Source organism: Pseudogymnoascus destructans, assembly GCF_001641265.1.
Source record: "Pseudogymnoascus destructans isolate 20631-21 unplaced genomic scaffold scaffold_57, whole genome shotgun sequence".
Lineage (NCBI taxonomy): Eukaryota > Fungi > Ascomycota > Leotiomycetes > Thelebolales > Thelebolaceae > Pseudogymnoascus > Pseudogymnoascus destructans.
Genome location: NW_020167574.1, coordinates 1 through 22,523, shown reverse-complemented (window position 1 = coordinate 22,523; position 22,523 = coordinate 1). Strand labels below are relative to the sequence as shown.

The 22,523-nt window shown below is 47.0% G+C and overlaps 6 protein-coding genes across 6 annotated transcripts; 3 read left to right on the top strand and 3 right to left on the bottom strand.

The window, feature by feature from the left end:
* Positions 1-485: 485 nt before the first annotated feature.
* Positions 486-1,916, bottom strand: VC83_09514 (uncharacterized protein; the record flags this gene model as incomplete). The annotated part of the gene is made up of 4 exons (XM_024472928.1): positions 486-794; positions 895-1,130; positions 1,213-1,582; positions 1,656-1,916. 4 exons carry the CDS (start codon positions 1,914-1,916, stop codon positions 486-488), a joined length of 1,176 nt encoding a protein of 391 aa, XP_024319532.1.
* Positions 1,917-9,664: 7,748 nt separating this feature from the next.
* VC83_09513 (uncharacterized protein) lies at positions 9,665-10,399 on the bottom strand (the record flags this gene model as incomplete). The annotated part of the gene is made up of 1 exon (XM_024472927.1): positions 9,665-10,399. The coding sequence occupies one exon, from the start codon at positions 10,397-10,399 to the stop codon at positions 9,923-9,925; it is 477 nt and encodes a 158-aa protein (XP_024319531.1). The 3' UTR covers positions 9,665-9,922.
* Positions 10,400-10,433: 34 nt separating this feature from the next.
* VC83_09512 (uncharacterized protein) lies at positions 10,434-10,922 on the top strand (the record flags this gene model as incomplete). Its single annotated transcript, XM_024472926.1, has 1 exon — positions 10,434-10,922. The coding sequence occupies one exon, from the start codon at positions 10,434-10,436 to the stop codon at positions 10,920-10,922; it is 489 nt and encodes a 162-aa protein (XP_024319530.1).
* Positions 10,923-12,557: 1,635 nt separating this feature from the next.
* VC83_09511 (uncharacterized protein) lies at positions 12,558-14,312 on the top strand (the record flags this gene model as incomplete). The annotated part of the gene is made up of 7 exons (XM_024472925.1): positions 12,558-12,753; positions 12,811-13,387; positions 13,449-13,671; positions 13,716-13,941; positions 14,013-14,066; positions 14,120-14,246; positions 14,306-14,312. The coding sequence occupies exons 1-7, from the start codon at positions 12,690-12,692 to the stop codon at positions 14,310-14,312; spliced, it is 1,278 nt and encodes a 425-aa protein (XP_024319529.1). The 5' UTR covers positions 12,558-12,689.
* Positions 14,313-14,673: 361 nt separating this feature from the next.
* On the bottom strand, positions 14,674-15,256 carry VC83_09510 (uncharacterized protein; the record flags this gene model as incomplete). The annotated part of the gene is made up of 3 exons (XM_024472924.1): positions 14,674-14,756; positions 14,810-14,834; positions 14,885-15,256. The coding sequence occupies 3 exons, from the start codon at positions 15,254-15,256 to the stop codon at positions 14,674-14,676; spliced, it is 480 nt and encodes a 159-aa protein (XP_024319528.1).
* Positions 15,257-17,649: 2,393 nt separating this feature from the next.
* Positions 17,650-20,881, top strand: VC83_09509 (uncharacterized protein; the record flags this gene model as incomplete). Its single annotated transcript, XM_024472923.1, has 3 exons — positions 17,650-17,835; positions 17,892-17,971; positions 20,536-20,881. The coding sequence occupies 3 exons, from the start codon at positions 17,650-17,652 to the stop codon at positions 20,879-20,881; spliced, it is 612 nt and encodes a 203-aa protein (XP_024319533.1).
* Between the last annotated feature and the right edge of the window lie 1,642 nt (positions 20,882-22,523).

The following is a 22,523-nucleotide window of genomic DNA, read 5'->3' as shown; positions in this document are numbered from 1 at the left end:
CTGTTCAGCGAGTATATTTTTAAATGATACTGCAAAAACCTTAGCTCCCTTCTGCTTCCGAAGCATATTAAATGGTGCGGCTCCAATCATTGCGACAGTGCATGTGTTCTTGTTCTTATAAGGAGGTTGGAGGGCTGGCTTCCAAGATTTGTCATCTTGTATTTGCTTATTGACTTGGGGGCAATGTAGGTTTCGATTTTGAGTATTCGTTGGTGTAGTGTGCTGGCAATGACCTTTAGTAAATATGACTTGGTCATTTACCATATCAAGTATAAGTCCATGTTGCTTCATCCAAGCCTTCCCAAGAATGACAGAATGTTTCCCAAGAGTGGTGATGAATAGAGGCATAGACTTTCAACATGGTCTTGGACCTGTAGGCGAGGGTATATAGCATGAGTGATGGGAGGGGCTGCTGTTCCATCAAAGCCTTGAATAGGGCGTGGCTTTAAAAGCTCTACTGGTGATATGCCTTCTATCTCACAAATTCATTCTGCATCAACAGCATTCACAAAGTTTCCTCCAGTAGCTCCAGTATCGATAAGGGCTTGTGCTTTGATTTTTGATTTTCCTATCATACAAGTAACTATGAATGGAGTATCTGGATCTAATCCAAAGCTTGAGGAAGAAGTTGCAATTCTGGCTGTCATGACACCTTCAGGGACGTCTTGTCTGAAGGTTATTCTTTTCCCGAAAGTGGGAGCATCATAAGTGCTAACTTCGTGGACTTGAGCATTCTTGGTAGGACATTCATAAGCTCGGTGTCCAGTTTGCTGGCAATGGAAGCAGCGGCCTTCCTGCATTAGCTTCTCAGTTGCAGGGTTCTGATGTGGTGCACGATATAGTCTTGGTGGTCTAAAGCTAGCAGGTGGGTTTGTAGTAGGCTGCTAGCCTTACTGTGAAAGTCTTGTGGCTTAAAGGCTTGCTGAATAACTCGAGGGACAGTGCGAGCGTCTTGGATTTGAAGTTGCTGGATATTCTGATCAATAAGCACTTTTGTGCAAAGGCATGAAGAGAGCTTGGGTTTATCTCTGCTATTAAAGCAGTCTGCATCTTCGTATTAACCTTATGGCAGAGGTCATCAATGAGGGTCTCTTCTGAGTAATCCAGTTCAACAGTGAGTCTCTGAAACTCTGCCCAAAAGGTAGCAAAGTTATCCTTGTTTTAAGAGCTTTCTATATGCGCGTTGTGCAGTAAAGCGGCAGTCTGGATCACTGAAGACTCTGTCTAGGACTTCAAACATTTCCTCTACAGTTTGAAACTTGTTCTGAGTAGATCGAAGGCGTGGATTGATGTGAGAGGAGGCTTTGCCACCTAGTCTGCTTTGCACATAACCCATCTGAAGGGCTGGAGTAGGAAAATGGTCAAGGTTCGCCTCAAGCTTCATCTTTATCTTAATGCTCCAATCATCATAAGCTGGCTCTATTCCCTCTGTAAGAGTAGGAGGGTCTGGGATCTTGGTGGATTTCTGGTGTGATTCTCTATTGCGAGTAGTGCTGCTTTTTGACTTCTCATTTTCAAGATATTTCACAACAGCAGCTTGTCCTGCCATTGTCTGCTCATGAGCTTGGATAACCTCTTGTAGCTGGCTGATATTGTCATCATATGTAGCCTTCTCCTCGACTCTTCTGGAGGGTAGTATTGTAGAGCTGGGTGACATGATCATAATCCTCCATCATCTGCTCTTGGATTTGAAGCGCAGCCTCTCTCTGGGCTTGGCTCCAGATGCTGACAACTGAGAGGTCTTTAAGCTCCCAAATGCGAAGGGTAGCTTGGTGTTCTGGATCCTCGAGTAGTGTTTCCCTTCTATTGTAGGTGTGGCTTTCTAAGCAGTCCTCATTGCTTGTAGTAGATTGGGTTTCTTGTCCTTGATCTTGACTCCTGTCACGGATGACATGTCCTTGTGCATCGCGTGCCATTATAGCAGGCTTCACTTCTTGTCCTTAGAATTGGTCGAGGTCAGGATCTTCTTCTGACTTTGTCAGTATCAGGAACTAGACACGTATGTGGTGAAGGCCCTATTATGCAGTTGTCGGCCGTACGAGCCACTCAAGAGGAGCACACTTCTGTCACGGTTATATCCTTGTTGAGGGAGCATCACGGAAAGGTCTAATTCTGCTGATATAATGTTCTGGGTTCTGATGCTTGAGTGTGGTATTGAGTTGACTTGTAGTTTCTGGATTTGATGTTCTGGTGTTCTGGTTCTGGTTCTGGTTCAATGTGTAGTTCTGGAATCGATTTTGGCTGTATTTGTGTCTGGGTTTTCTGGTTCTGTATCTAGATCTAGTTCTTTGCTAAAGAGCAATGTCTTGGTCTGAGTTTCGATTTCTGGTTCTGGAGGTTCTGTTGCTCGAAGATTTGTGTTGGTGTCTGGTTTGAGGGTTCTGTTGCTCGAAGGTTTGTGCTGGTTTCTGGTTTCTTGCTCAGGAAGAGCTAATGAAGAAATGAGATTCAATCTTATGTTACGATGGTCATAGAGATCATGATGCCCAGTCTAGGACCATCGTAACATAAGATTGAATCATACAGTTGTCTGCTTAGTGGTTGTAACCTTGGTGGCGAAGGCTACACCCGTAATCCCATAACAACCATAACAACCATAACAAGCTGTGACAAGCTGTGAGCTGTTATTGTAACAGGGATGACTGTAATGGTGGGTGCACCAGATGTGAGAATCTTGCCACCCAAGGAAGGGATGAATTTACTAAGACAACACACTGTCTTAGAAAACAGAGCCAAAGGGTCGTAGCTTAGACTATTCCACAACGCAGCAATCAGGTGTGTGATGTAGTGAAGTGGTTCAGACAAGTTGCAACAAATGTTGAGTCTGGGAACTCAGGGGTAAGTCAGAGGTTAACACCTCACTGACTTTTCAGAAACAAGGAGTAACAAGATGAATGCTTGGAAGCTTGGAAAAGACGTGGAAGTATGTGATAGTCGATTTACTGTATTGTCTGCTTGCCCTTTCTTAAGGAAAGGGCAATCCTATTTATGCTAAAGGAGTGTAGTTTTCTCATTTTCCAAGACTTTCCATGATTACCAGGCTTGGTAACTGTAGTCGACGTAAGAGAATCCCATAGAACCATCTCTTAGGTTTGTAGCCTATAGGAAGTAAAAGGAGGTCCAAGGTCAGAGTACCCCTATAGACAAATTATGTCATAGACAAATTATGTCATAGACAAATTATGTCATAACTTAACCAATCTTGTGGGTAACTAAAGAGCGATGACATGTAATGAATCATAGAGGTTCGTAGGAGCTTTTAGAGCTATCGTTCATGCTCCTAGGCCTCTAGTTGGTAGAGATATGTCATGTGGTAGTATGAGTGATGTCATGTAATGAATCATAGATGGTTGTAGCAATCGTTGAGTAGTATTGCTCTTGTTGTTGGTGTGATAAGCCAAAATATGTATAGTGACTTGTAGGTGTGAGGAGGAGATTTCCAAGTTTTGCTCTTGAGTTTTGATTAGCAAACTGAGTGCAACGAATGTCAGTATGACAATGACGTGTGTGGATGGGATGGCATGTCTGAGCAGGGTGTGAGGGGTGGGAGAGGGGTGTCATAGGGGGTGGCTGGTAAAGTGCCGACTTGGGGGCCGGATGGGGGGCGGCAGGTGTTGGGGTGTGGCTCGATGGGTAGAAGGTGGGAATGGGGGTGGCAGGTAAGCGGCAGTGTCGGGAAGAGGGGAAGAGAGGATGCGGCGCTGGGTATGAGATCTTGGAGCGCACAGTAAGTTGATGGGGAGGAGGGTGATGGTTGGTTGGATGGGGATTAGGGGTAAGTGCAGTAGGTGCTTTCTTTCTTTCTGTCTGGTGTTCTTGCCAAGGGTGTTTTTTGAGAGCTCTTTTGCATTTGTTTTTTGTGTTGACATTGTCCCTGCGCGACGGGCAGACACTATCACCCATACTATAATATGCTCAGTCTGGCAAGAACAGTGATTGGTTGGCTTGGTGGAGCTAGTAGGTGCAGTGGGGCTTTCTTTTTTCGGTCTCGCCTTTATTAACAGAAGGGTTTTTCTCGTGGGCTCTCATGCCTTTTTTTCACGTCAACACTATTCCAGCCCGTATAGTCAGCCAGTATGGGACGGAAATGGGAAGAAAGGGAGAGAAAGGCTTGCGGGTTTGAGATAAGGAGATTTCTATAGTGTAAGGGGAGGGCAAGGTGTGATATCAATCAAGTCTTGATAGCAATATATTAGAATAAAATTCCTATATTGTATTACAATCATATAGCAGAAGACCATATTGCATTACAATCATATAACACTAATAAAGCTTAGCAATAACGTACATGTATAACGAACCGGCCAAACAAGCGAACCGGCCAATCCATTTTATACCTTAAATCACGAATTTCATAACTTAATATCTCAACAACCCTTTAATAATAAGTTATAAAAATATGTACTTAGCCTTTTATAAGCATTTAAAGTACTCTATTTGATTTTTAAAGCAATTAGTATTGTAGTTATTAAGATATTGAGTTTTAGCCCCCACTTTGACCTAATTCTTAGTATCTTAATAACTACAATACTAATTGCTTTAAAAATCAAATAGAGTACTTTAAATGCTTATAAAAGGCTAAGTACATATTTTATAACTTATTATTAAAGGGTTGTTGAGATATTAAGTTATGAAATTCGTGATTTAAGGTGTAAAATGGATTGGCCGGTTCGCTTGTTTGGCCGGTTTGTTATACATGTACGTTATAATATATTATAGTTATATATTAAAGAAAAGCAATATAAATCATATAATTAGTTTAATATAACGTACATGTATAGCGAAAGCGCCAAACAAGCGAAAGCGCCAAAATTATCTACCCTCATGACAAACATTGCGATAAATCTACCACAACATTAGAAATCAATTGAAACTACTCAGAGTCCTCTTCCTCAGAGGTGTCTATTACAATCTGACACGTGCGCGCATTGTGCCCAGTCTCACCACACTTGCCACAGTGACGGGCACGGGTTTCTTCCCTTGGCTTCCGACCACGGCTTGCCCTTATTTCCTGCTCTACCTGCTGCACAACATCCCTCTCATCCTGTAGCTCTTGCGCCCCTTGTTGACTAAGTGATCCTCCTTGCTGTAGTCGTGTTTTCCTAGCTCTCCGGCGCTTGCTTAGTACTTCATTTGCCTGTCGTAGGTTTTGGTTCTCTCCCTTTAGCAGTGCTAATTGATGCATTATTTGCGATGCACCCTTTGTAAACTGGTCAACAGCTGCATAGATTGAGGTTGGAGAGCTATTTTGATGGCGTGAAATCCGAGTTTTAATAAATGTAGACTGTGACATAGCTTCAATTGGGTTGTTTGGTGTCTGAGAAACCCAAGGTTGAGCAGTACCTGGGCGGGAGCTTGGAGGCGTTGGTGTCCTTAACTTAAGATCAAGTGTAGATATCACTCTCTCAGGGTCAAATGGAAGAAGCCCTGCCCCTCGGAACCCGCCTCAAATGTTACTTTCCGTCATTGTAGTGTTAAATGCAGTGTGGAAGGCAGGAAAGAAGTCATCCTTTGTAATATGAGAAATATGAGCCTGCATCATATCTTCAATTTGCCGACCATAGGCCTGCTTTAACGGGCCGAAACAGCCAACATCAAGTGGCTGGAGTAGATGAGAAGAGTGAGCAGGCATACAAAGCGTAATAATGTTGTGTTCCTTGCAGTACTCCTCAAACTCATCTGAGTGGTGGCTCTCATGACCATCAAGGACTAACAAGCGATAACCACCAACACTCCGGGCCTTTGTATGCTTCTCAAAGTGCTGAATCCAATCCATGCCTCTCTCGTTTGTAGTCCAGCCATTTTCAGTAACAGAAATCACCCAATCGCTTGAAAATCCACTATTCTCATACCAAGATGTAAGGTGGTTTTTGCCTGCAACAATGATAAATGGTGGTACTGCCCAACCTTGAGAACTAACGCCTTGGATTACTGTAACCCATTCCCGATTACCAGGCTGTACCTTCTTTGCTTTTGCCCGCCCGTCTGAGCTTGTTACAACCATAGCAGTTGAGATAACGCCCATCATAAACCCAGTCTCATCAAAGTTGTAGATATCTGCTTCATCGATACCATATTTCGCAATTGTGTTACGCACAAGCTCAAACCAGCCATTAATAACTTCTGGATCTTCGCACTTAGCCCTCTGGTAGTCGTATTTGCGCTGAAAGCGTGTCTGGAGCTCTACACGCCGCTTAACAAAGTTTGAAGCCCAACGCGACCCAACGCGTGACGCGTCGCGTGTTGCAAGTAGTCGACTTGCCATATCTTCAACAACAGACAGCCGAGGAGGAAACCCTTTGGCAGCTAGGTCGAGTATATACTGAACAAGGACGGACTCTTCTAGGTTAGTTAATTTCCGTGAGTTGGCTTGGATATCGCGTCGTGAAGGTACACCATCTAGACGACGACCTAGCTTGCGGTGGTCCACAGAATAGATCCTAGCAGCAATTCGAAGGCGTAACTTTGGGTCGCTTTGCATAGCCTGGATAGCTAGCACTAATTGGCTTTCATCGTTTTTATGGGGCATGTTTTGTTGTTGAGGAATTTAACATTTAGTTGGGGGGTTTGGTCACCGCATCATTTTGGCGCTTTCGCTTGTTTGGCGCTTTCGCTATACTCGGTGTTCCACCCACTCGCTTCGCTCGTAGGTGGCGACAGCAAGTTGTGCGTGCGACAGCAAGATGTGCGACACATAAAACGAAGAAAAAGACGCCTTATATATCAACTATATAACTATATAATTAAAACATAAAATCAATAGAACTACTATCACTATCGCTACTGCCACTATTGCTACTATCACTTTGATCCTTACTATACCGTAAAATGATCACTTTTGATTTCAACCCTTCCTTCTTCCGCTCTGCTACCCGCTTCCTCTCAACCTTACGCTCTTCAATTTCGATTTTACGTGCTTGCGCTTGTAGCTGCTTTACTACTTGGTCCGATTCCCTTGCTGCTCTTGCGTCTGCTTTTGCTTGCAACTTTGCTTTCTTCTCTTCCCGCATTTTCCGTGCATCTGATGCATATAACTGCCCTCCTTTCTGTAGTGATTTCCGTGCCCTTGCCTTTGCTGCCTTCTGCTCTACTGCACGTAGAGTCATAATATCTAGCTCGGTCTTATAGAGCTCTGCCCGGTGTAGAACAACTGTAGTTCCACGTGCAAATGATTGAAACCCTTCTCTTGAAGGCGATGAGAAAGCTTCCTCTGCTCTCTTCTGCCAATGTTCAACCGCTTGCACACTTTGCATAGTTGTTTTCGGTGTTGAGATAATATTATATGAAGCAAATGGCTCATAATCAGGTGTTTGATTCCGAGTCTCTTGTATCTTGTCAATTACAAGTGGAGGATTATATGGATATAGTCCTGTATTTCTCCAACCAGATTGAATTGTACGGACAGTTAGAGATTGCCGTCGGATTTGCGGGAGGTCTGAAAGGAACGTACGTAGCTTATACTCATAGTCGTAGCTACGTACTGCTTGATCAAGTGCCTTTTGATGAAAGTGTTTGCACTGCTTAAAAACCGCTACATCAAGAGGTTGTAATAGATGTGTTGTATGAGCAGGAAGGCAGCAAATAACAATGTTATGCTCTTCTGCTAATGTAAGAAAGCGCTCTGTTTTATGAGAGTCATGGCCGTCAAGTAATAAGAGGCGAGTATCATCTGGTGCCATATGCTCTGCAGATAGTTGGATAAAATGCATAAGGTATTGGATTGCAATGTCGTCGTTTGAATACCCGCTCTCATTTACAATAATGAGAGCATTTGGCTCAAGGTCATCATTGTACCATGAATCCATATGAAGTTTGCCAGGGATAATGATAGCTTCTGCAAGTGCAGCACCACTTGCATTTACTGCCTCAATTACAGTAACAGAGAGCCGATTCTCAGGATTATCAACAGTCCACTGCTTTACACCGATTGGTACAATAACAGCCGTAGACTTATAACACCCAATCATATAGCCTGTCTCATCAACATTCCATAAATTATATGGCTTAATGTTATGTTTTGTAATAAGGGCGTTATATGTGAGAAAGAATTCCTCAAACACCTCTTTCTTTTGTGCTTGCTTCCGATGTGTATTTAACGTCTTCGTGTGAATTGTATGAAATTCGGGGTGTGCTTTTAGAAAGCGTTGTAGCCACCGTTGTGATGGTATCGTACGATTAGGTCGTAAGTCTGCAACTGCCCGTAGTATCATAGATCGGTTGGCAGGGACCCCGCGCTCAAGTTGGTCGTATATGAATTGACAGACCGCGGTCTCTTGCGATTGAGATAAGACTCGATTGCTACCTCCGTGGGGTAATTGAGGAGACGTAGTACTCGTAATACGACATCGGAGTGTCTCACGGTTGACATTGAATTTATTTGCAACCCAAGCAATTGTATATGTACTTGGTTGTTTTAAGAAGAACTGTTGGGCCTCATTAAGGCGAGCAATCATAGTAGGATCGTTATTTTGAGGCATTGTAGATACTACGTTATGAAGAATACTATTATTTTTTCTATATATCAAAATAGCGGTGTACGCACATCTTGCTGTCGCACGCACAACTTGCTGTCGCCACCTACGAGCGAAGCGAGTGGGTGGAACACCGAGTACATGTACGTTATTATTTACTACTTAGTAAGTGAATAATACTTATTCATAACCTCCTATGTAGAGTTAAAACATAGTCTAAGCATTAAATCATCCTTAAACATCTCTTTCCCCTTTTCTAATTACTTAAGAAGGAACTCTATAGGTAACAATACCTGTTCTAGTGTAGCTTCCTAGCCTTCTATGAACAATGTTGCTTTATAAAAGAAATAAAGGAAGTCATAGATATGCTGTAGTACTATCTAGTTGCTCTTAAGCAATTCATCTTAAGAAAGCCAAAATACTCTTTATGACAGTATATATTAATAGCGCTCTTTATCTTATTGTTAAGAGCATAATGAAGCATTAAATACCATGGGTTCCACTAAGCCTTGTTATCCTAAACAAGCCTTTTGCCATCCCTATAATTGTTAGAACTAACCCTATTGCATAGGGTCACGGTAAGCAAAGAGTGTTTGTGGAAGCAAATGGCATAGCAAACTGAGTGCAACGAATATCAGTATGACACCTTATATGCGTCAAACCACCCTTGTACGACTTGTTTTGTAACTCCACTCATCCTTTGCACTTCAATTTGTCTTCCTAGTCATACTTGTAGATGTGGATGTCGTTTAATAAAGTGTGGAACCTAATCTTGTCCTAATGGAAGGTGTGGTATAGGTTGAAATTGTTCGTGAAGTTGATTGTGAAGTTGGTCGTGTAAATTAAAAACCTGGCAATGGTCTGCTCGAACCTCTTCTGCAATTTCTCGTAGTATTCGGTGGCTAGGTGCATATCCGCTACTTGTTAGCTCTCTAATCCACTTTAAGAGTGTTTCTTCTTGCGTTTTTGATAATAGTTGTTGTTTTTGACGCGCTTCTACGCGTGTGTGGCCTCCATTCATACGACGACGGATAGATTGTTCTGGGAGGTCAAGTGTCAAGTGCTTTGGCAGCTGCGTACACTGACTTATATTGTTTGGAATGAATAGCTAATATAGCTTGATCTATTGCAATATTACGCTCTTGAGCTTCTACGCTCTTTCGACGTACCATAATGGAGTTGGGTAGGTAAGATGGTAAGTTTGATGGGGTGGTTCTAACCACCCCACTACCGCCAGTACGCCACGACTTACGTTAAGGCAAACAAGCCTCATAAACCTCCTTATACCTAACATACTTCATATGCCTCTCAAAAACACCCTCATCCGCCACCCTCGTCCACCACCCTCGCCAACTGCAACGACCCCGCAATAAAGAAATCCGTATAACTCGGTCGCGCACCCAACACAAACGGCCCCTCCGCCTTATTCGTCCTCATCAGCTCACCCACCCTCATTCCCTCACAGACAGCCTTCCAGCTCTCCTCCTCCGCATCAAGCAATCCTCGAGCTTACGCCCTAGCGCCGCCTCGCGCGTGCGCCGGAAGTACTCCTGTGACCTGAGCGAGAGGATGTTGATCTCGCGCGGCACCACTGAGGCGCGGAACGTTGGGCCGACGACAGAGCGTGCCTGTAACTCGATGGTGCCGTCTAGCGAGGAGGTTAGAGGGAGGGGTGGGGTGGGGTATGTGGCCTCGAGGAACTTGGCGATGGGGGTGGAGTCTATGATGTGCGTGTTGGTGGGTAGATGGTGGATGGCGGGGACATTGTGTTTTTCTCTGGTGGGGGATTCGCCGGATATGAGGCCGCTGGGGTGCGTTAGAAGATATTTTTGGGTGTGGTTGGGGGGATTTGAGGGAGCGGGGGGCGGGATGGATGAAGACAGCTGGGAGGAGGGTGGAGGTTGAGAACGAAAGACGAATCCGCACATCTGGTGCGAGACTGATAATCTTGCCGTACTGGTGATGTGCTCCCGTCTTCTGGCTAAAGAGGAGAATCAAGGAGTGTACCCTTCGCAGGAGAGAATGCGGGAAGCCCTCGCTGCCGCAATGAAGCTCTATGCGCAACCTCAAGCTTCATTGGGGGGGGGTGTGGATTACATCTCTATCGAAGCATGGAAGTCGAGGCATTCATTCCTGTTATATCGGCGATTAACCATAGAGCTGACAATTCGAGTGGGAGAATTAGATACGGCGAGTGAGATCCTGAGCGTGGCGTTGAGATTGGATGGGTTCGGCCGTTCCAGTGGCGCCAGTTTACAGTTTGTGCCTGGGATTTGCCACGTTCTACCCTTACTTGCTAAAGGTGGGAAGGAAAGCAACCCTTTTTGTATTGAGAAGCAAGATGCAGACACATTAGTTATGGATATCATCGGTGCGGTGGAATTGCGAGCGACGAAGGGGCGGCAGTGGTCTTGCCCAGGGCGGCTGGAGAGTCACAGGAGCGATCGATAGTGCAGGATCATAACGACACTTGTCATGATTTACAAGGTCTTGGCCAATATCTATCAAAGGATGTTGTACTCGGTAGAACCCCATATGATTGCTGGTAGTTCCATATTGGGATTAGTCCGATTTGGAGTAGTTTGATCACGTGTGACATATAGAAATTGGGCGTTCGCTTTTCAACTGTCAACGACGACTTTGAGCAACGTCGGTATGAATCAACCACGGCGCTTAGCTTTGAGTAACCTCTCAAGAAGTCGTGCATCTTTCCACAAAGTCACTTGATTGTCAAAAATGCTCTATGTTTCAGGAGTTTGCTTGCTGTCTCACAATTTTGCTACACCCCTTACTTCCCTTACTTCAGAACGGCATAGCAAAATGTGTCTTCTATCGTAAGTTTTTCTTTGTTCATTGGTCACACGGTGTAGATAGGTGCATAAACCAGGATGACGAAAATGCAAACACTCTTTGGCCTGTTCGAACAGAGCCGTGTCTCCCAAGTTGGGAAGCCTCTTTGCTGGCACAGCCATCACAGAGTGCTGAGATCCTGTGGCTGCTATTCATCTCGTAACACTGATGATGTGTGGTTGCGAGTTGATGTGGATATAAAGAGAGCACTGACTGGTGTGCAAATTGTACATTACCTTGCTTGTGGGGGTGGAAGATGATATCGTCTCTTTTGAATTGCGTCGTACTGCATTATTTCCGTTGTGTATCCGAAGCTCCCACGCAACTCATCAATAAGCAACTTCTGGTTGCGTAGAAGGCTGCTTCAAATTTCAACCATCGAAGATCAAAATATGGGCTCTCGATCTTGAAGATCAAGGTGTGTTCCATATGTCTGTCTAGAAACCTCAGTTTATACTTGTGGAATTTCAGGTTTGATGTTGCTACAATATGCTTCGAGTACTATATATGTATATCATTCTCATCCTGAGGCCTGGCAGGCACCCATTGTCCCCTCAGAAATCAGGTGTCACCAAGCTGACAAGCACCAGACTACCTATATATATCAAATCCAGTCGTCTTCCTCCCAGATAGCGGCACAGTGGCGCAGTAGAAGTACCACTGTCAGGACAGTCTGGCCTGGGTTTGGAAAGGTTACGGATTCGACAAATAAGCGCCAAAAAGCAAAATCACAAAACATGATTTTCTCCCTCATCAGATATCCAGAATCGCAGGAATCTGACGAGTCTTTTTGCATTTTTTTAGTTCTCAAGAGCAGATGGGCCAGTCTTTGGCCCATTGGATTAATATTTCACATTTTAAGTAGTAAATTAATTCAATGGAATTTAATGAACTTGTAGATAACAACATACTCGAATATTTAATTCCCCTAACTGTCATCATCGAAGTAAGCGTTAGCGTCTATCGGCACCCCACTCTTCCCAATCTAATCCTTCAGATCCTAATATCGTCAGCTAATCGATTGCTATTTCATTAGTACATAAGTCCCTACAAATAATACCATGTGAAAGAGTAATTTAAGGAGTCTTTATGTATAATTTTTATTCATGGCGGAATTAATTTGAGGATATAACCGTTGTTTGGTGGGGTTATTGTTTACCCACATTGGGCGCGTCAGAGGCTTATCGCGGGCCATGATAGGCGCTAAATTTATGGAACTTTCAACTTCAACAGAATCGGGAAATCGTGTCGCTTTGTGTTAATCTTGCAACCCGTGCAGATTTCACGCAATAATCTACTCAAATATCACCAGAATACCCCATATTGAGTATCCGGGAAGTTTTCGACGTCCGCAACTTACAATAGACCATGTTACCTCCAACCAGAGTCCAGATCAAGAGGAAGGCCACTGAGGATCCTGTGGAGATTTTGCGTAAGCTCGTACAAACAGAACCCAGTTGAAGGTTTCTGCTGACACTTGTATATATAGGTGTGCACGATGAACTTGCCAGGGGTCGAAATGCTGGCCAGTTTATATTCAAGCGACAACGAATCGTCCAGGGCTCGCGACCAAATGCATTCACCGTCGCGGACTCTGCGGGATATACATCTGCTCTAGAAAATGGCCCGAGAGCACCACAGGTTAAAACCAGCCAACCAGGGGATGAATTTAGAGACCAGCCGGGCCGAAACCTGAGCAACACCCAGCCTGCTGTCCCTCCGGAGACGCGGCACGTTACAATGAGACAGGATGAAGTTGGAGCTGTGCCACCCGCGAATAATAGAGGGGCTCCGGACGTAGCACGATTACCTCGAGTAATTGCGGAACCCCGTCGCTTCCACCTGTCTCGAAAACTGGTGCATGGGGCGGGAAATAATAATGTTGAGCGTGCAAATGCAAGGAGAACACCTGGCAAGACAAATATCGCGGTGTTTCGCGAACGCAAGGTTATTCCTGCAGCGGAGACCGGACCGCCTACGGAAACGAAACCCCCCGCCCCTTTGGATGTATCTAGGACGGAACCGCAAAACCGCATGACGAGCCAGGAGCCTGTCAAAAGAGATCGGTAAAAAACCGAGTGTCTCCCTTCTGCGCCTTACGCCTGTCAATGCTGTCAAGCCCCGTAGAAACTCACCCGCTCCTCTCCGAGGTGCAAGGCTGCCATCTGGGGATATAATACCGTGGGATGCTAGTACGGAGAGACTTAATATGGAAATGCAAGCCTACACGCTTAGAGAAATCAGAAAGAACCTTGCCGACAGCAATGAGCCTCAAGTTACGGTACCGCTAAAGCCAGAACCCGAGGCCCCAAAAGTCCTGCAAGTAGATTCAAGCCGAGGGCAGGTGCAGGTTTGCGCTACCACGAGCGCCATCCCGACGCTGTGACTGCTCAGGGAACTGAAGCGGACAGCGACATGCAAGCTATGGATGTGGACGACGATGACTCAAATTATATCATCGAGACGTACATACGCATGCCAGTGGAACAGGCTCTCCTCGAATCAAATGAGACGAGCATTGGCTTGCTGGTTTTGGATTCCCAGCCGGACATTGATCAGTTTTACAACGGCGACTCGGACAGGGATAGTGATACGTACGACGAGGAAGAAGACGAAAATGGTTAGCTTAGGACCCCCCGCACTCCACCTCACCTGACACAGGTATGCAAGGATTGAGCTAATGATCAATAGCGGAGAATCACCCTTCAACGGATTATCCGGATGAGGAGTACAGTCTGATGATGAGTACGGCATTAATCCGTACCAGTATCGAAATAGAAACACCTCGGATAATGAAGAATACGACGAGGATGATGCTACGTTTAGCGATGATGAGCGTGAAGCCAAGAAAGAGCCATGGTCCCGCCGCCCGTGGATGCAGGCCTACTCTGGCAAGAGTGACAGGAACGACGAGGAAAGGGAATCGTACAGATCACTGTATAAATGATGTGCTTAAGACCACACTCGAGTTTGTCTAGATTTAGATCTTGAATTAATTTCCGGGTGGGGCTTTGCACACTATATAAGCCTGACCTAAAACGCGCCGGTGCTGGACAAAATCGATAGCATAGTGATAGATAGCCAACGCGCCTTTTTCGTTCCCGAAAACTCCAAATGATACATTTTTGGTGGGTATTACAAGGAAAAACAACCAGCAAAAAGACGACGAGACGCCAATTGGTTCATATACAGACGGCATCTCGACGGACGAAGTGGGAATCTTAGTTGTCGGAGTCTTCCTGATTTGGGTATTTGGGGTCATAAATCGTGTCTGGCGTCATATTAAGAGTCTTGCCAACAGTTGGGAACGCTTGTGCAGGCGTCGTTGCTGCTCAAGCAGGAAGCTTCCTTGCTAAATTGCTTCAGAAGGTTGTTGTTCGGACTCGAATAATAGCTCCTGGAAGTTCCCTCTGCCCTGTCTTGCGCGATTGGCAACTGTGATAGGTTAGTATGTAAACAACACAGGCTTCGGGCATAGAATGACTTACTGATATCCCTGGCCTCTGCTTTGTCCTTCTCGTCCGTCCATGAGTACTTCAGTACTCCTCGGGACACCTGGTTACCAGCTTGATATAATCATCAAGAATGGCTTTGTAGGGATGGTTTATCCTCTCCCGCACCTTGATGTTCACCATCTCATATTCGTCATTATGGTCGCGAACGAAATTACCCTCGTCATCGATTTTGGGGAACATTTGCGCCCGGTAGTAGCGGCATTCCAGGGCTCCCTTTCCGCGCTTTGGGCTGTTGCTGCTGCTGCTGCTCTGATGGAAGACAACTCGGGGGAACTGTCTCTTGAAGGGCTGGACGATGGCTTGCCATTGCACTTTCTTGTCCTCTCGGTAGTACTGAATGAAATGTACTTGCTCAAGGCTGTAAGGAACATTTGAATGTGAAGGTGTTGTTGGAGAACTTGAGCGTGAGCTCTGTGACATGCTGCTACAGATGCTGGAGCTGCTATAGCCGCTTGGGCTGCTGTGATGCTTGTATTTATTCCCATGCTGATGGAACTGGTGGTAGTCTTGATAGTCTTGATAATAAGAAGAAGTGGACTGAGGATTGGGGCCGGGCTCGTCAACAGGTCCAGAGAACCCAGTGGTGGTAGTACCACTTCTGAAGTTCTCTGAGGAGGGCGAGGAAGCGTTGTAGTTGTTGTTGATATCCGTATTGGTAGGAGAGGTGCGTTGCCACCGGGAACTCCGACGGTGGAGTTGAAACACCCTTCTGCCGCTCTCCTGCTACATGGTAGGGACGTAGCACATGGATCAGTCTGAGGAGAGTGAGATGCGGCGTCTTCGGTTGGATTCAGTAGAAGATTTATTGAAAACCGCGGGCTTTTTTCCTGGCCATTGAGAGGCAGCGAGTTGAAATACATCATGACGAATGTTGATGATGAAGTGGGCTGGCTGAGAGTAGTCTTAACGTGAAGTGATAATTGGCAACGATAATTCATTCTCATGGCCAGGCAAGCAAGTGGGGACAATATATAAAGAGTTCGAATCACAGGGGCATTGTCACGGGAAGAACTGCACGGGATATTTATGCAAAGGGCAGTCGATGACAGGAATTTGGAACTTGTGGCACATGCGCGATGGGTCTGTTGGCTCGACAGCTGGCTCAGCAAGGTACATTGCTGAACAGCAGCAGTGAAATCAAAGTCTCGATTGATGGCCGAATGTCACGTCTTGCCTTGACACGGTACAGGGAAGATGGAAGATACTCCAGACGATACATTGTGGATATGCGTTAGGCTGCCAAGAAGAAGTATGAACGCGGCATAGTGGGTCTGGAGTAGAAACGGGAATGAAGGGTGAAGCGCGCCGACGACATAAGTGCCATCTCTCATTTCTGTCACACTTTGCACTCAACCTTGACCAAAGTAAACCAAAGTAAACCAAGGTACCGCTCTAATCAAGCCGCCTAGTGGACACGGCGCTATTAGATCGAAGCAAGTGGGGCTGAAAATAGGTGGCGCCAACCTCCCCTGTCAGGACTGCGATGGAGATGATCTCTCAAGGGTCTTTGCGGATATCAGTCTCCGGGGGTGATCCGTCACCAAGCGCTTAGACACACCACGCCGTCCCCACCCCCCATGAAAGAAAGACCTAGTACCGATCGCCGCATTGCCGCAACTGAGTGGGCCACCCGATAAGAGACGCCAGAACGGAACAGCACGGATTACCCGCAGCGCCTACCACCAACTGGGCTTTTATCTCCTGCGTCTCTGCGTCGCACACACGTTGCGCTGCGGCAGGCGACAGCATGAGTAGGAAACGCGTGCTCTGCGACGCCTTGTTCGTGGGCGTCAGGTCACACGGGCGAACGTGTTAGTGCAAGAGCGCGCGCGGGGGCGGATCTGGTGTGCCCCGAATGGGGGAGGGGATCTTGCAGCGCTGCCTGTCTGACTGGTTATTTGCCTAACGACTGGCGTGGGGGGGTCGAGAGGCTCGGGGAAATCTTAGATGTGAGGTTGCACAACGCTGGAGGTATGCCGGTGGCTGCTGCTGTCTGTTGTTGTTGCTGTATGATGGCGGTGTGTGGAGGGGTGTCTGTATGGACTGGTGGGGGACGTTCTGCAGCACTTGGGTTAGGGGAGCGGGTGCAGCGGTGCAGCGATGCGGCGGTGCGGCGGTGCGGCGGTGCGGCGGCGCGACGGTCTTACCCAGAGAAGCGCCAAAGGGGAAGATTTGAATTAGGAGGGTATGCCGTCTTTTTGCTTATTGGGGATCCCTTGCTCCCTTGCGGTCGAAGTAGATGTACAGTACAGAGAGGGATAGGGACGGCTGTGCGTTTAGCCGTGTGACATAGGCTTGAGTGACAAATCCACAATCCACTGGCCTGGCTGGGGAGAGGGATCTGACATGGTCGTGATATTGGTAGCGTACGAGTGATGTAGTTTTCTCTAAAGATAGTAGGAGAATTACTCAATGTAGAAGATTACTTGGTGCCTTGGTGCTTGATGCTTGATGCTTGATGCTTGATGCTTGATGCTTGATGCTTGATGCTTGATGCTTGATTCTTGATGCTTGATTCTTGATTCTTGGACAACCGTCGATCGATCGTCCAAGGGGTCCAAATACACGGCATCTTCGTTGGCCGCATCAAGTGACCATTCTTTGAGGGATTGTTTTCACATACTCTAACCCCCGCGGCCTATTCTTCGGACCCAATGTCACAGCTCGTCTGGACAACGCATTGAAATTAATGTACTCGACATTCCTCCCAACTTCCCACAACTCCGCGAATCTGGATATAGCGCCGGCAGAGGCCCGAATATGGCACAAGCAGGGCGTTGAAAACGGTGGATAGAGATGGCCTTTCCGGGATCATGGAAGATTCTCAAGTGACACTCCGGGGAGACGAGGTGCTCATTTCGGTGTCCCGCAACGAAACTGGAGGCAAGTGGCAGCCACTGCACCGCACTTCTGTCATGTATCAATCAATACCCCTTACGCAACGACAGGCTCTCTCACCCCACCCTCCTTGGTCCCAGAACCACGGTTCGACCATCGGCGTACAAAGTCACTGCACTGTCGTATCCTCCTTCTGCAGCCTAGATACATACCACAGGCAACTGATCGAGAAACGGAGATTGGCGGATTCGGCGTAGACTCGGCCGCGCCGTCGTGGTCGGCCGCGCAGTGGGGAGGGTGTGTGTTCTGCACCAACCACACTGTGCATAGTCATGGAGGCTTGGAATATGTGGAATGTCCGAGTTGGCGGCATGCCGTGATGATGTATTGGTCTCATCAACATATAGCCCCCAAAGTGCCCCTCAAAGTGGGAATGCAACGGCCCCTAAACTCGAAGTCCAACAGCGTGGGTAGACTATAGCTCTACTAGATGTATATGTACGAGAAACCCCAATGAGATACAAACAATCCATACCATGATCTGTATACTTCATACACCGGTGGTCGAACTCCATCCCTGCATTAGTGTAACCTTCCCCCATCAAATAAGCGGCCCGCCCAAACTGTCGGGTCCGCACCCCGCACCACGGGGATTGGCGGCCGGCGACACGGGGACCGGCACACCCCAATGCGCCGAGACTGACTGAACTGCCCGCTCCTTCGCTGTGAGAAAGTTTCCCTGCGCAGCCACAGAACGGTCGGACGTATATCCAATCCGGATGTGATAGTTGGCCCAACCCAAGCCGTGTGGCGTTGTGACTGCCGGGGCAGACAGGCCACATAGCCACACAGGATCCAAAGGATGGGAACCCCCCCTTATGGAGGATGTGGCCGTTTCCTACCTACCTGGTCTAGATTTGTTGATGGGGGGGGGGAATTGGGCTAGGGACGGTGGGCTAGGGACCAGTGGGCTAGGGACCAGTGGGCTAGGGACCAGCGGGCTAGGAACCAGTGGGCTAGAATTCGGATGGGAAATCAGAGAAGGCGAGGGGAATAGGGGCTACTAGCAGCGTGCTTTCTAGGTCAGATGGCTGCGGCTACTGCTATCTAAGGCTTGTCTAGTCATTAACTAGACTAGGCCAAGGTCCTGTTACTAACGACATAATACCGTCTAGCATAACTATCACTTGATAGTTAATACCATAAAGGCGCTTATGGCCAGAAAAGACAAGACGCTGTTCCTCTTGTCCTGTTAGTCGTTAATAGGGGTGAAAGGTTCCATTAACGAAGCCCTAGATCCCCCCTACTCTCCCTATCTCTTTAAAAGCTGTTAAGAAGGCTTCTATACACTTGTACGTAAGCTGCAGATGCCACTTGAGTATTCTAGAAAATGTCTTATAAAGGAAGAGTATTGTATCCATAAAGACAATACTCCAACTAAGATCTTAACCGACCAAAGAGCCTCTTAAGAGTCAACCATCTCCTAGGAAAGGCAAGCTGTGCACAAAGGATATACAAGGCTAACTTAGGGATTAGCTGAACGCCTCTTGACCAAGAGACATTATAGGTGGAGGAGAGGGGTAAGCTGGCACATATCATAGTGGGAGAACTACAAAGCTTCTAGAGCTTAAGTGTTAGTTAAGCTTTCAAGATGCCCTTAGCTGTCATAGCGCATCTGTTGTGTAATGGTGGGTGCACCAGATGTGAGAATCTAGCCACCCAAGGAAGGGATGATTTTACTAAGACAACACACTGTCTTAGGAAAAAGAGCCAAAGGGTCATAGCTTAGACTATTCCACAATGCAGCAATCAGGTGTATGATATAGTGGAGTGGTTTAGACAAGTTGTTGAGTCTGAGAACTCAGGGATAAGTCAGAGGTTAGCACCTCACTGACTTTTCAAAAACAGAGAATAACAAGATCAATGCTTGGAAGCTTGGAAAAGACGTAGAAGTATGTGCTAGTCGATTTACTGTATTGTCTGCTTGTCCTTTCTTAAGGAAAGGGCAATCCTATTTATGCTAAAGGAGTGTAGTTCTCTCATTTTCCAAGACTTTCCATGACTAACCAGGCTTGGTAACTGTAGTTGTAAGGATGCCAAAGCCCTCAGTGATGGAAAGCATCGGAGTCGGGCAGGTTACGGTCACATGGGGAGAGTTAGGGCAGGTTAGCCGAGTCGGACCCGTTTCAGGTACTTAAGGGGATTGACCCAACGGGGTTCCTCATCATCTTGTTTGTATCCTTCGTAGTAGACCTATAGGATAGCATCCGTTTAGCTTCCGACTCGCACTCTCATATGCTATTACTGTGAGCTGGGTGCCCTGTGTCCTTACATTATACAAAAAAGATCATGCCTGCCGGGGACGGCCGTACTTAAATAATATCCCACACCGGAACGACTCAGGAGAACTACTGTTACATCTGTTACGATATCAAGTGCGCTTGCAGCTCGAGTGGGGGTTCAGGGGTGTGGGGAGCTTTCCGGGGTTGGAGCGAAGTTTTCAGTTGTGGAGTGAATTCTCAGAACTAGTCTCGCTAAAGAGAATTCACTCCACAACAACAATAGCTGTATATAGATTGAGCCACTGCTCGAGTGCTCCTCTTCTCTTTCCTTTCTTCTCTAGATTGAGTTTAATTCATAATACCCAACTGGCGCCCTATGCCTTGGTGAACCGTGACAACATCATCGACTGCGACTCGGTGACGTTTCGGAGGAGAGACCTGACGACTTCAAATAGCCGTGATTCCAGAGATCTTATGGACAGCCAGTGGATCAGGGTTTGATTCTTCAGAACAAGCTGGTAAAGTCGCCGACACGTTGGCGCCAAATAGGATATGAGATCCTTAAGAACCCCCTCCTAGCACAGAGGAAATTGTGGACAAGAGCGTTAATAGCTACGAGCTACCGGAAGTCAAGCTCTTTCGTATCGGTACCGATACACACCTGAGGCAATATGTCGAAAAAGCCGACATCAAACATACCCAAGACAATGACGGTCAACTGCCCAGAATGACTACCAGACAAACCACCACTGCAGCTACGACCGCTGTGCCATCCGAAGACATCCCGAGTCGAATGGCCCACCTCGAAGCACAGATACAGGAGGTCAAGGATCTACTAGTCATCCTTACGGCAGCCCAGACTAGAATCCCGTCCACAGTGCCGGTGGACGCCACCATACCCACAGTCGAAGCTACGGAGCAATGAACGCCTCGCACACGAAACACCCCCGAGACAGTTCAATTGTGGCCTCTTCAGAACACTCGTTCTCCATCGATTCCAGGGTCATCACGAATGCACACCGAGGACCCTCCGAATCGCTATAAGAAATCAACCATCTCTGAGAAAATCCTTCCTCTCAGCGATGGGGTAGAACATACCTTCCTACAATGGAGCGCTTCGATTCGGGACCGACTCGTAGTCAATGAGGACCACTACCTTACCGACGTCTCGAGAAGAGCGTTGATATGGGAACTACGACCGGCCTGGCGAAGACCTACCTAGAGCCCCAATACCTGTCCACTACGCATGGGTTCCGCAGTGCTGAGGAGATGATGGATCTACTAGGTTCATACTACCTCACAGGCAACGAGACGGAACAGGCAGGAACCTCTTCGACAACCTGCAAATGGAGAGAAGGGGCATGCTAGCGAAACCTTCCCAGAGTTCAAGGCTCGTTTCCAAAGTGCAGCTATCACAGGACAAGTCTCCGAGTCGGAATGGTTTTGGTACATGTGGAACAAGTTGACTCCCCAATTCCGCAGCCGCGTCGCGATCATCAAAAACCAATGGAATGGAGACTACCAGACCATGGTACAAGAACTTACCGCCTTCGATCAGGAATGGTGCCGGAACAACGAATTAAATCTGCTACCCGCCCTCGCAAGGACGTCCACACGTACCACAGATACGGCAAAGGCATCAGCGTCGAAGCCGACTCGAACCACACCCACTCTGTTCACCCAAACCACGTTCCTCCCCAAGCTAGCCATACCGGAACGTGTGAGAACCGCAGTCCCTGCGCCTCAGGAAACTGTTTCAAGTGTGGCAAGCCCAGCCATTTCCAGGACAAATGCCCCCTTAATGCTACTATCAAGGAAATGGACCGTAATGACCCGAGGTAGAAGAACAATGGGAAGAAGCCGTGGAACTTCAATCGGATGCATCCCTCGAGGAAAATGACGAGGCCTAGGAGAAAGCTCCTTCCTAGGTCTACGCAAATGTGAAATGCAAGGACTAGACTTACGAGAACTCCTGGGAGGTACCCAGTTCTTAGTCGACATGACCCTGAGTATGAATGGACTCGGGGTGCAAACGAAGTCCCTAGCAGACACAGGAGCAAATGGCTACCTCGTCATTAACAAGCCTTTTGCAATACGACTGTCGAAAGCGCTTCAGAGCCCCATACGGAAACTACCCTACTCTGTACCCATATGTGGATTTCAGCGCAAAATCCAAGGCCACGTATCGGAGTATATTCGGTTACACTTAACAGTCGAAGGACGCTGAATATATAACTGCCCCTTTGTACTCCTGGACCTCGGAGCACCCGCCGACTCCTAGCTGGAGCAAGGAGATCACCTTGCCTACCACTCACGCGAAACGTCCATTAGACATCTTACATACCAGTCGGATGCGAATCGCCGGATTCCGCAATCCACAGCGAAGACAGACGCCGCGCAGGCAGATGCTCGATGGAAATGAAAGTGATAATTTCCGACTACGAAGAGATCACTGATACGCCATTGAACCACTACGAAACCAGGTTTCTCCCCCACCGCAGAAAACCCTAGTACATAGGTTTACGCCCATGCATATCTGCGAAATCAGTGCAAATGCTTTCCACCAC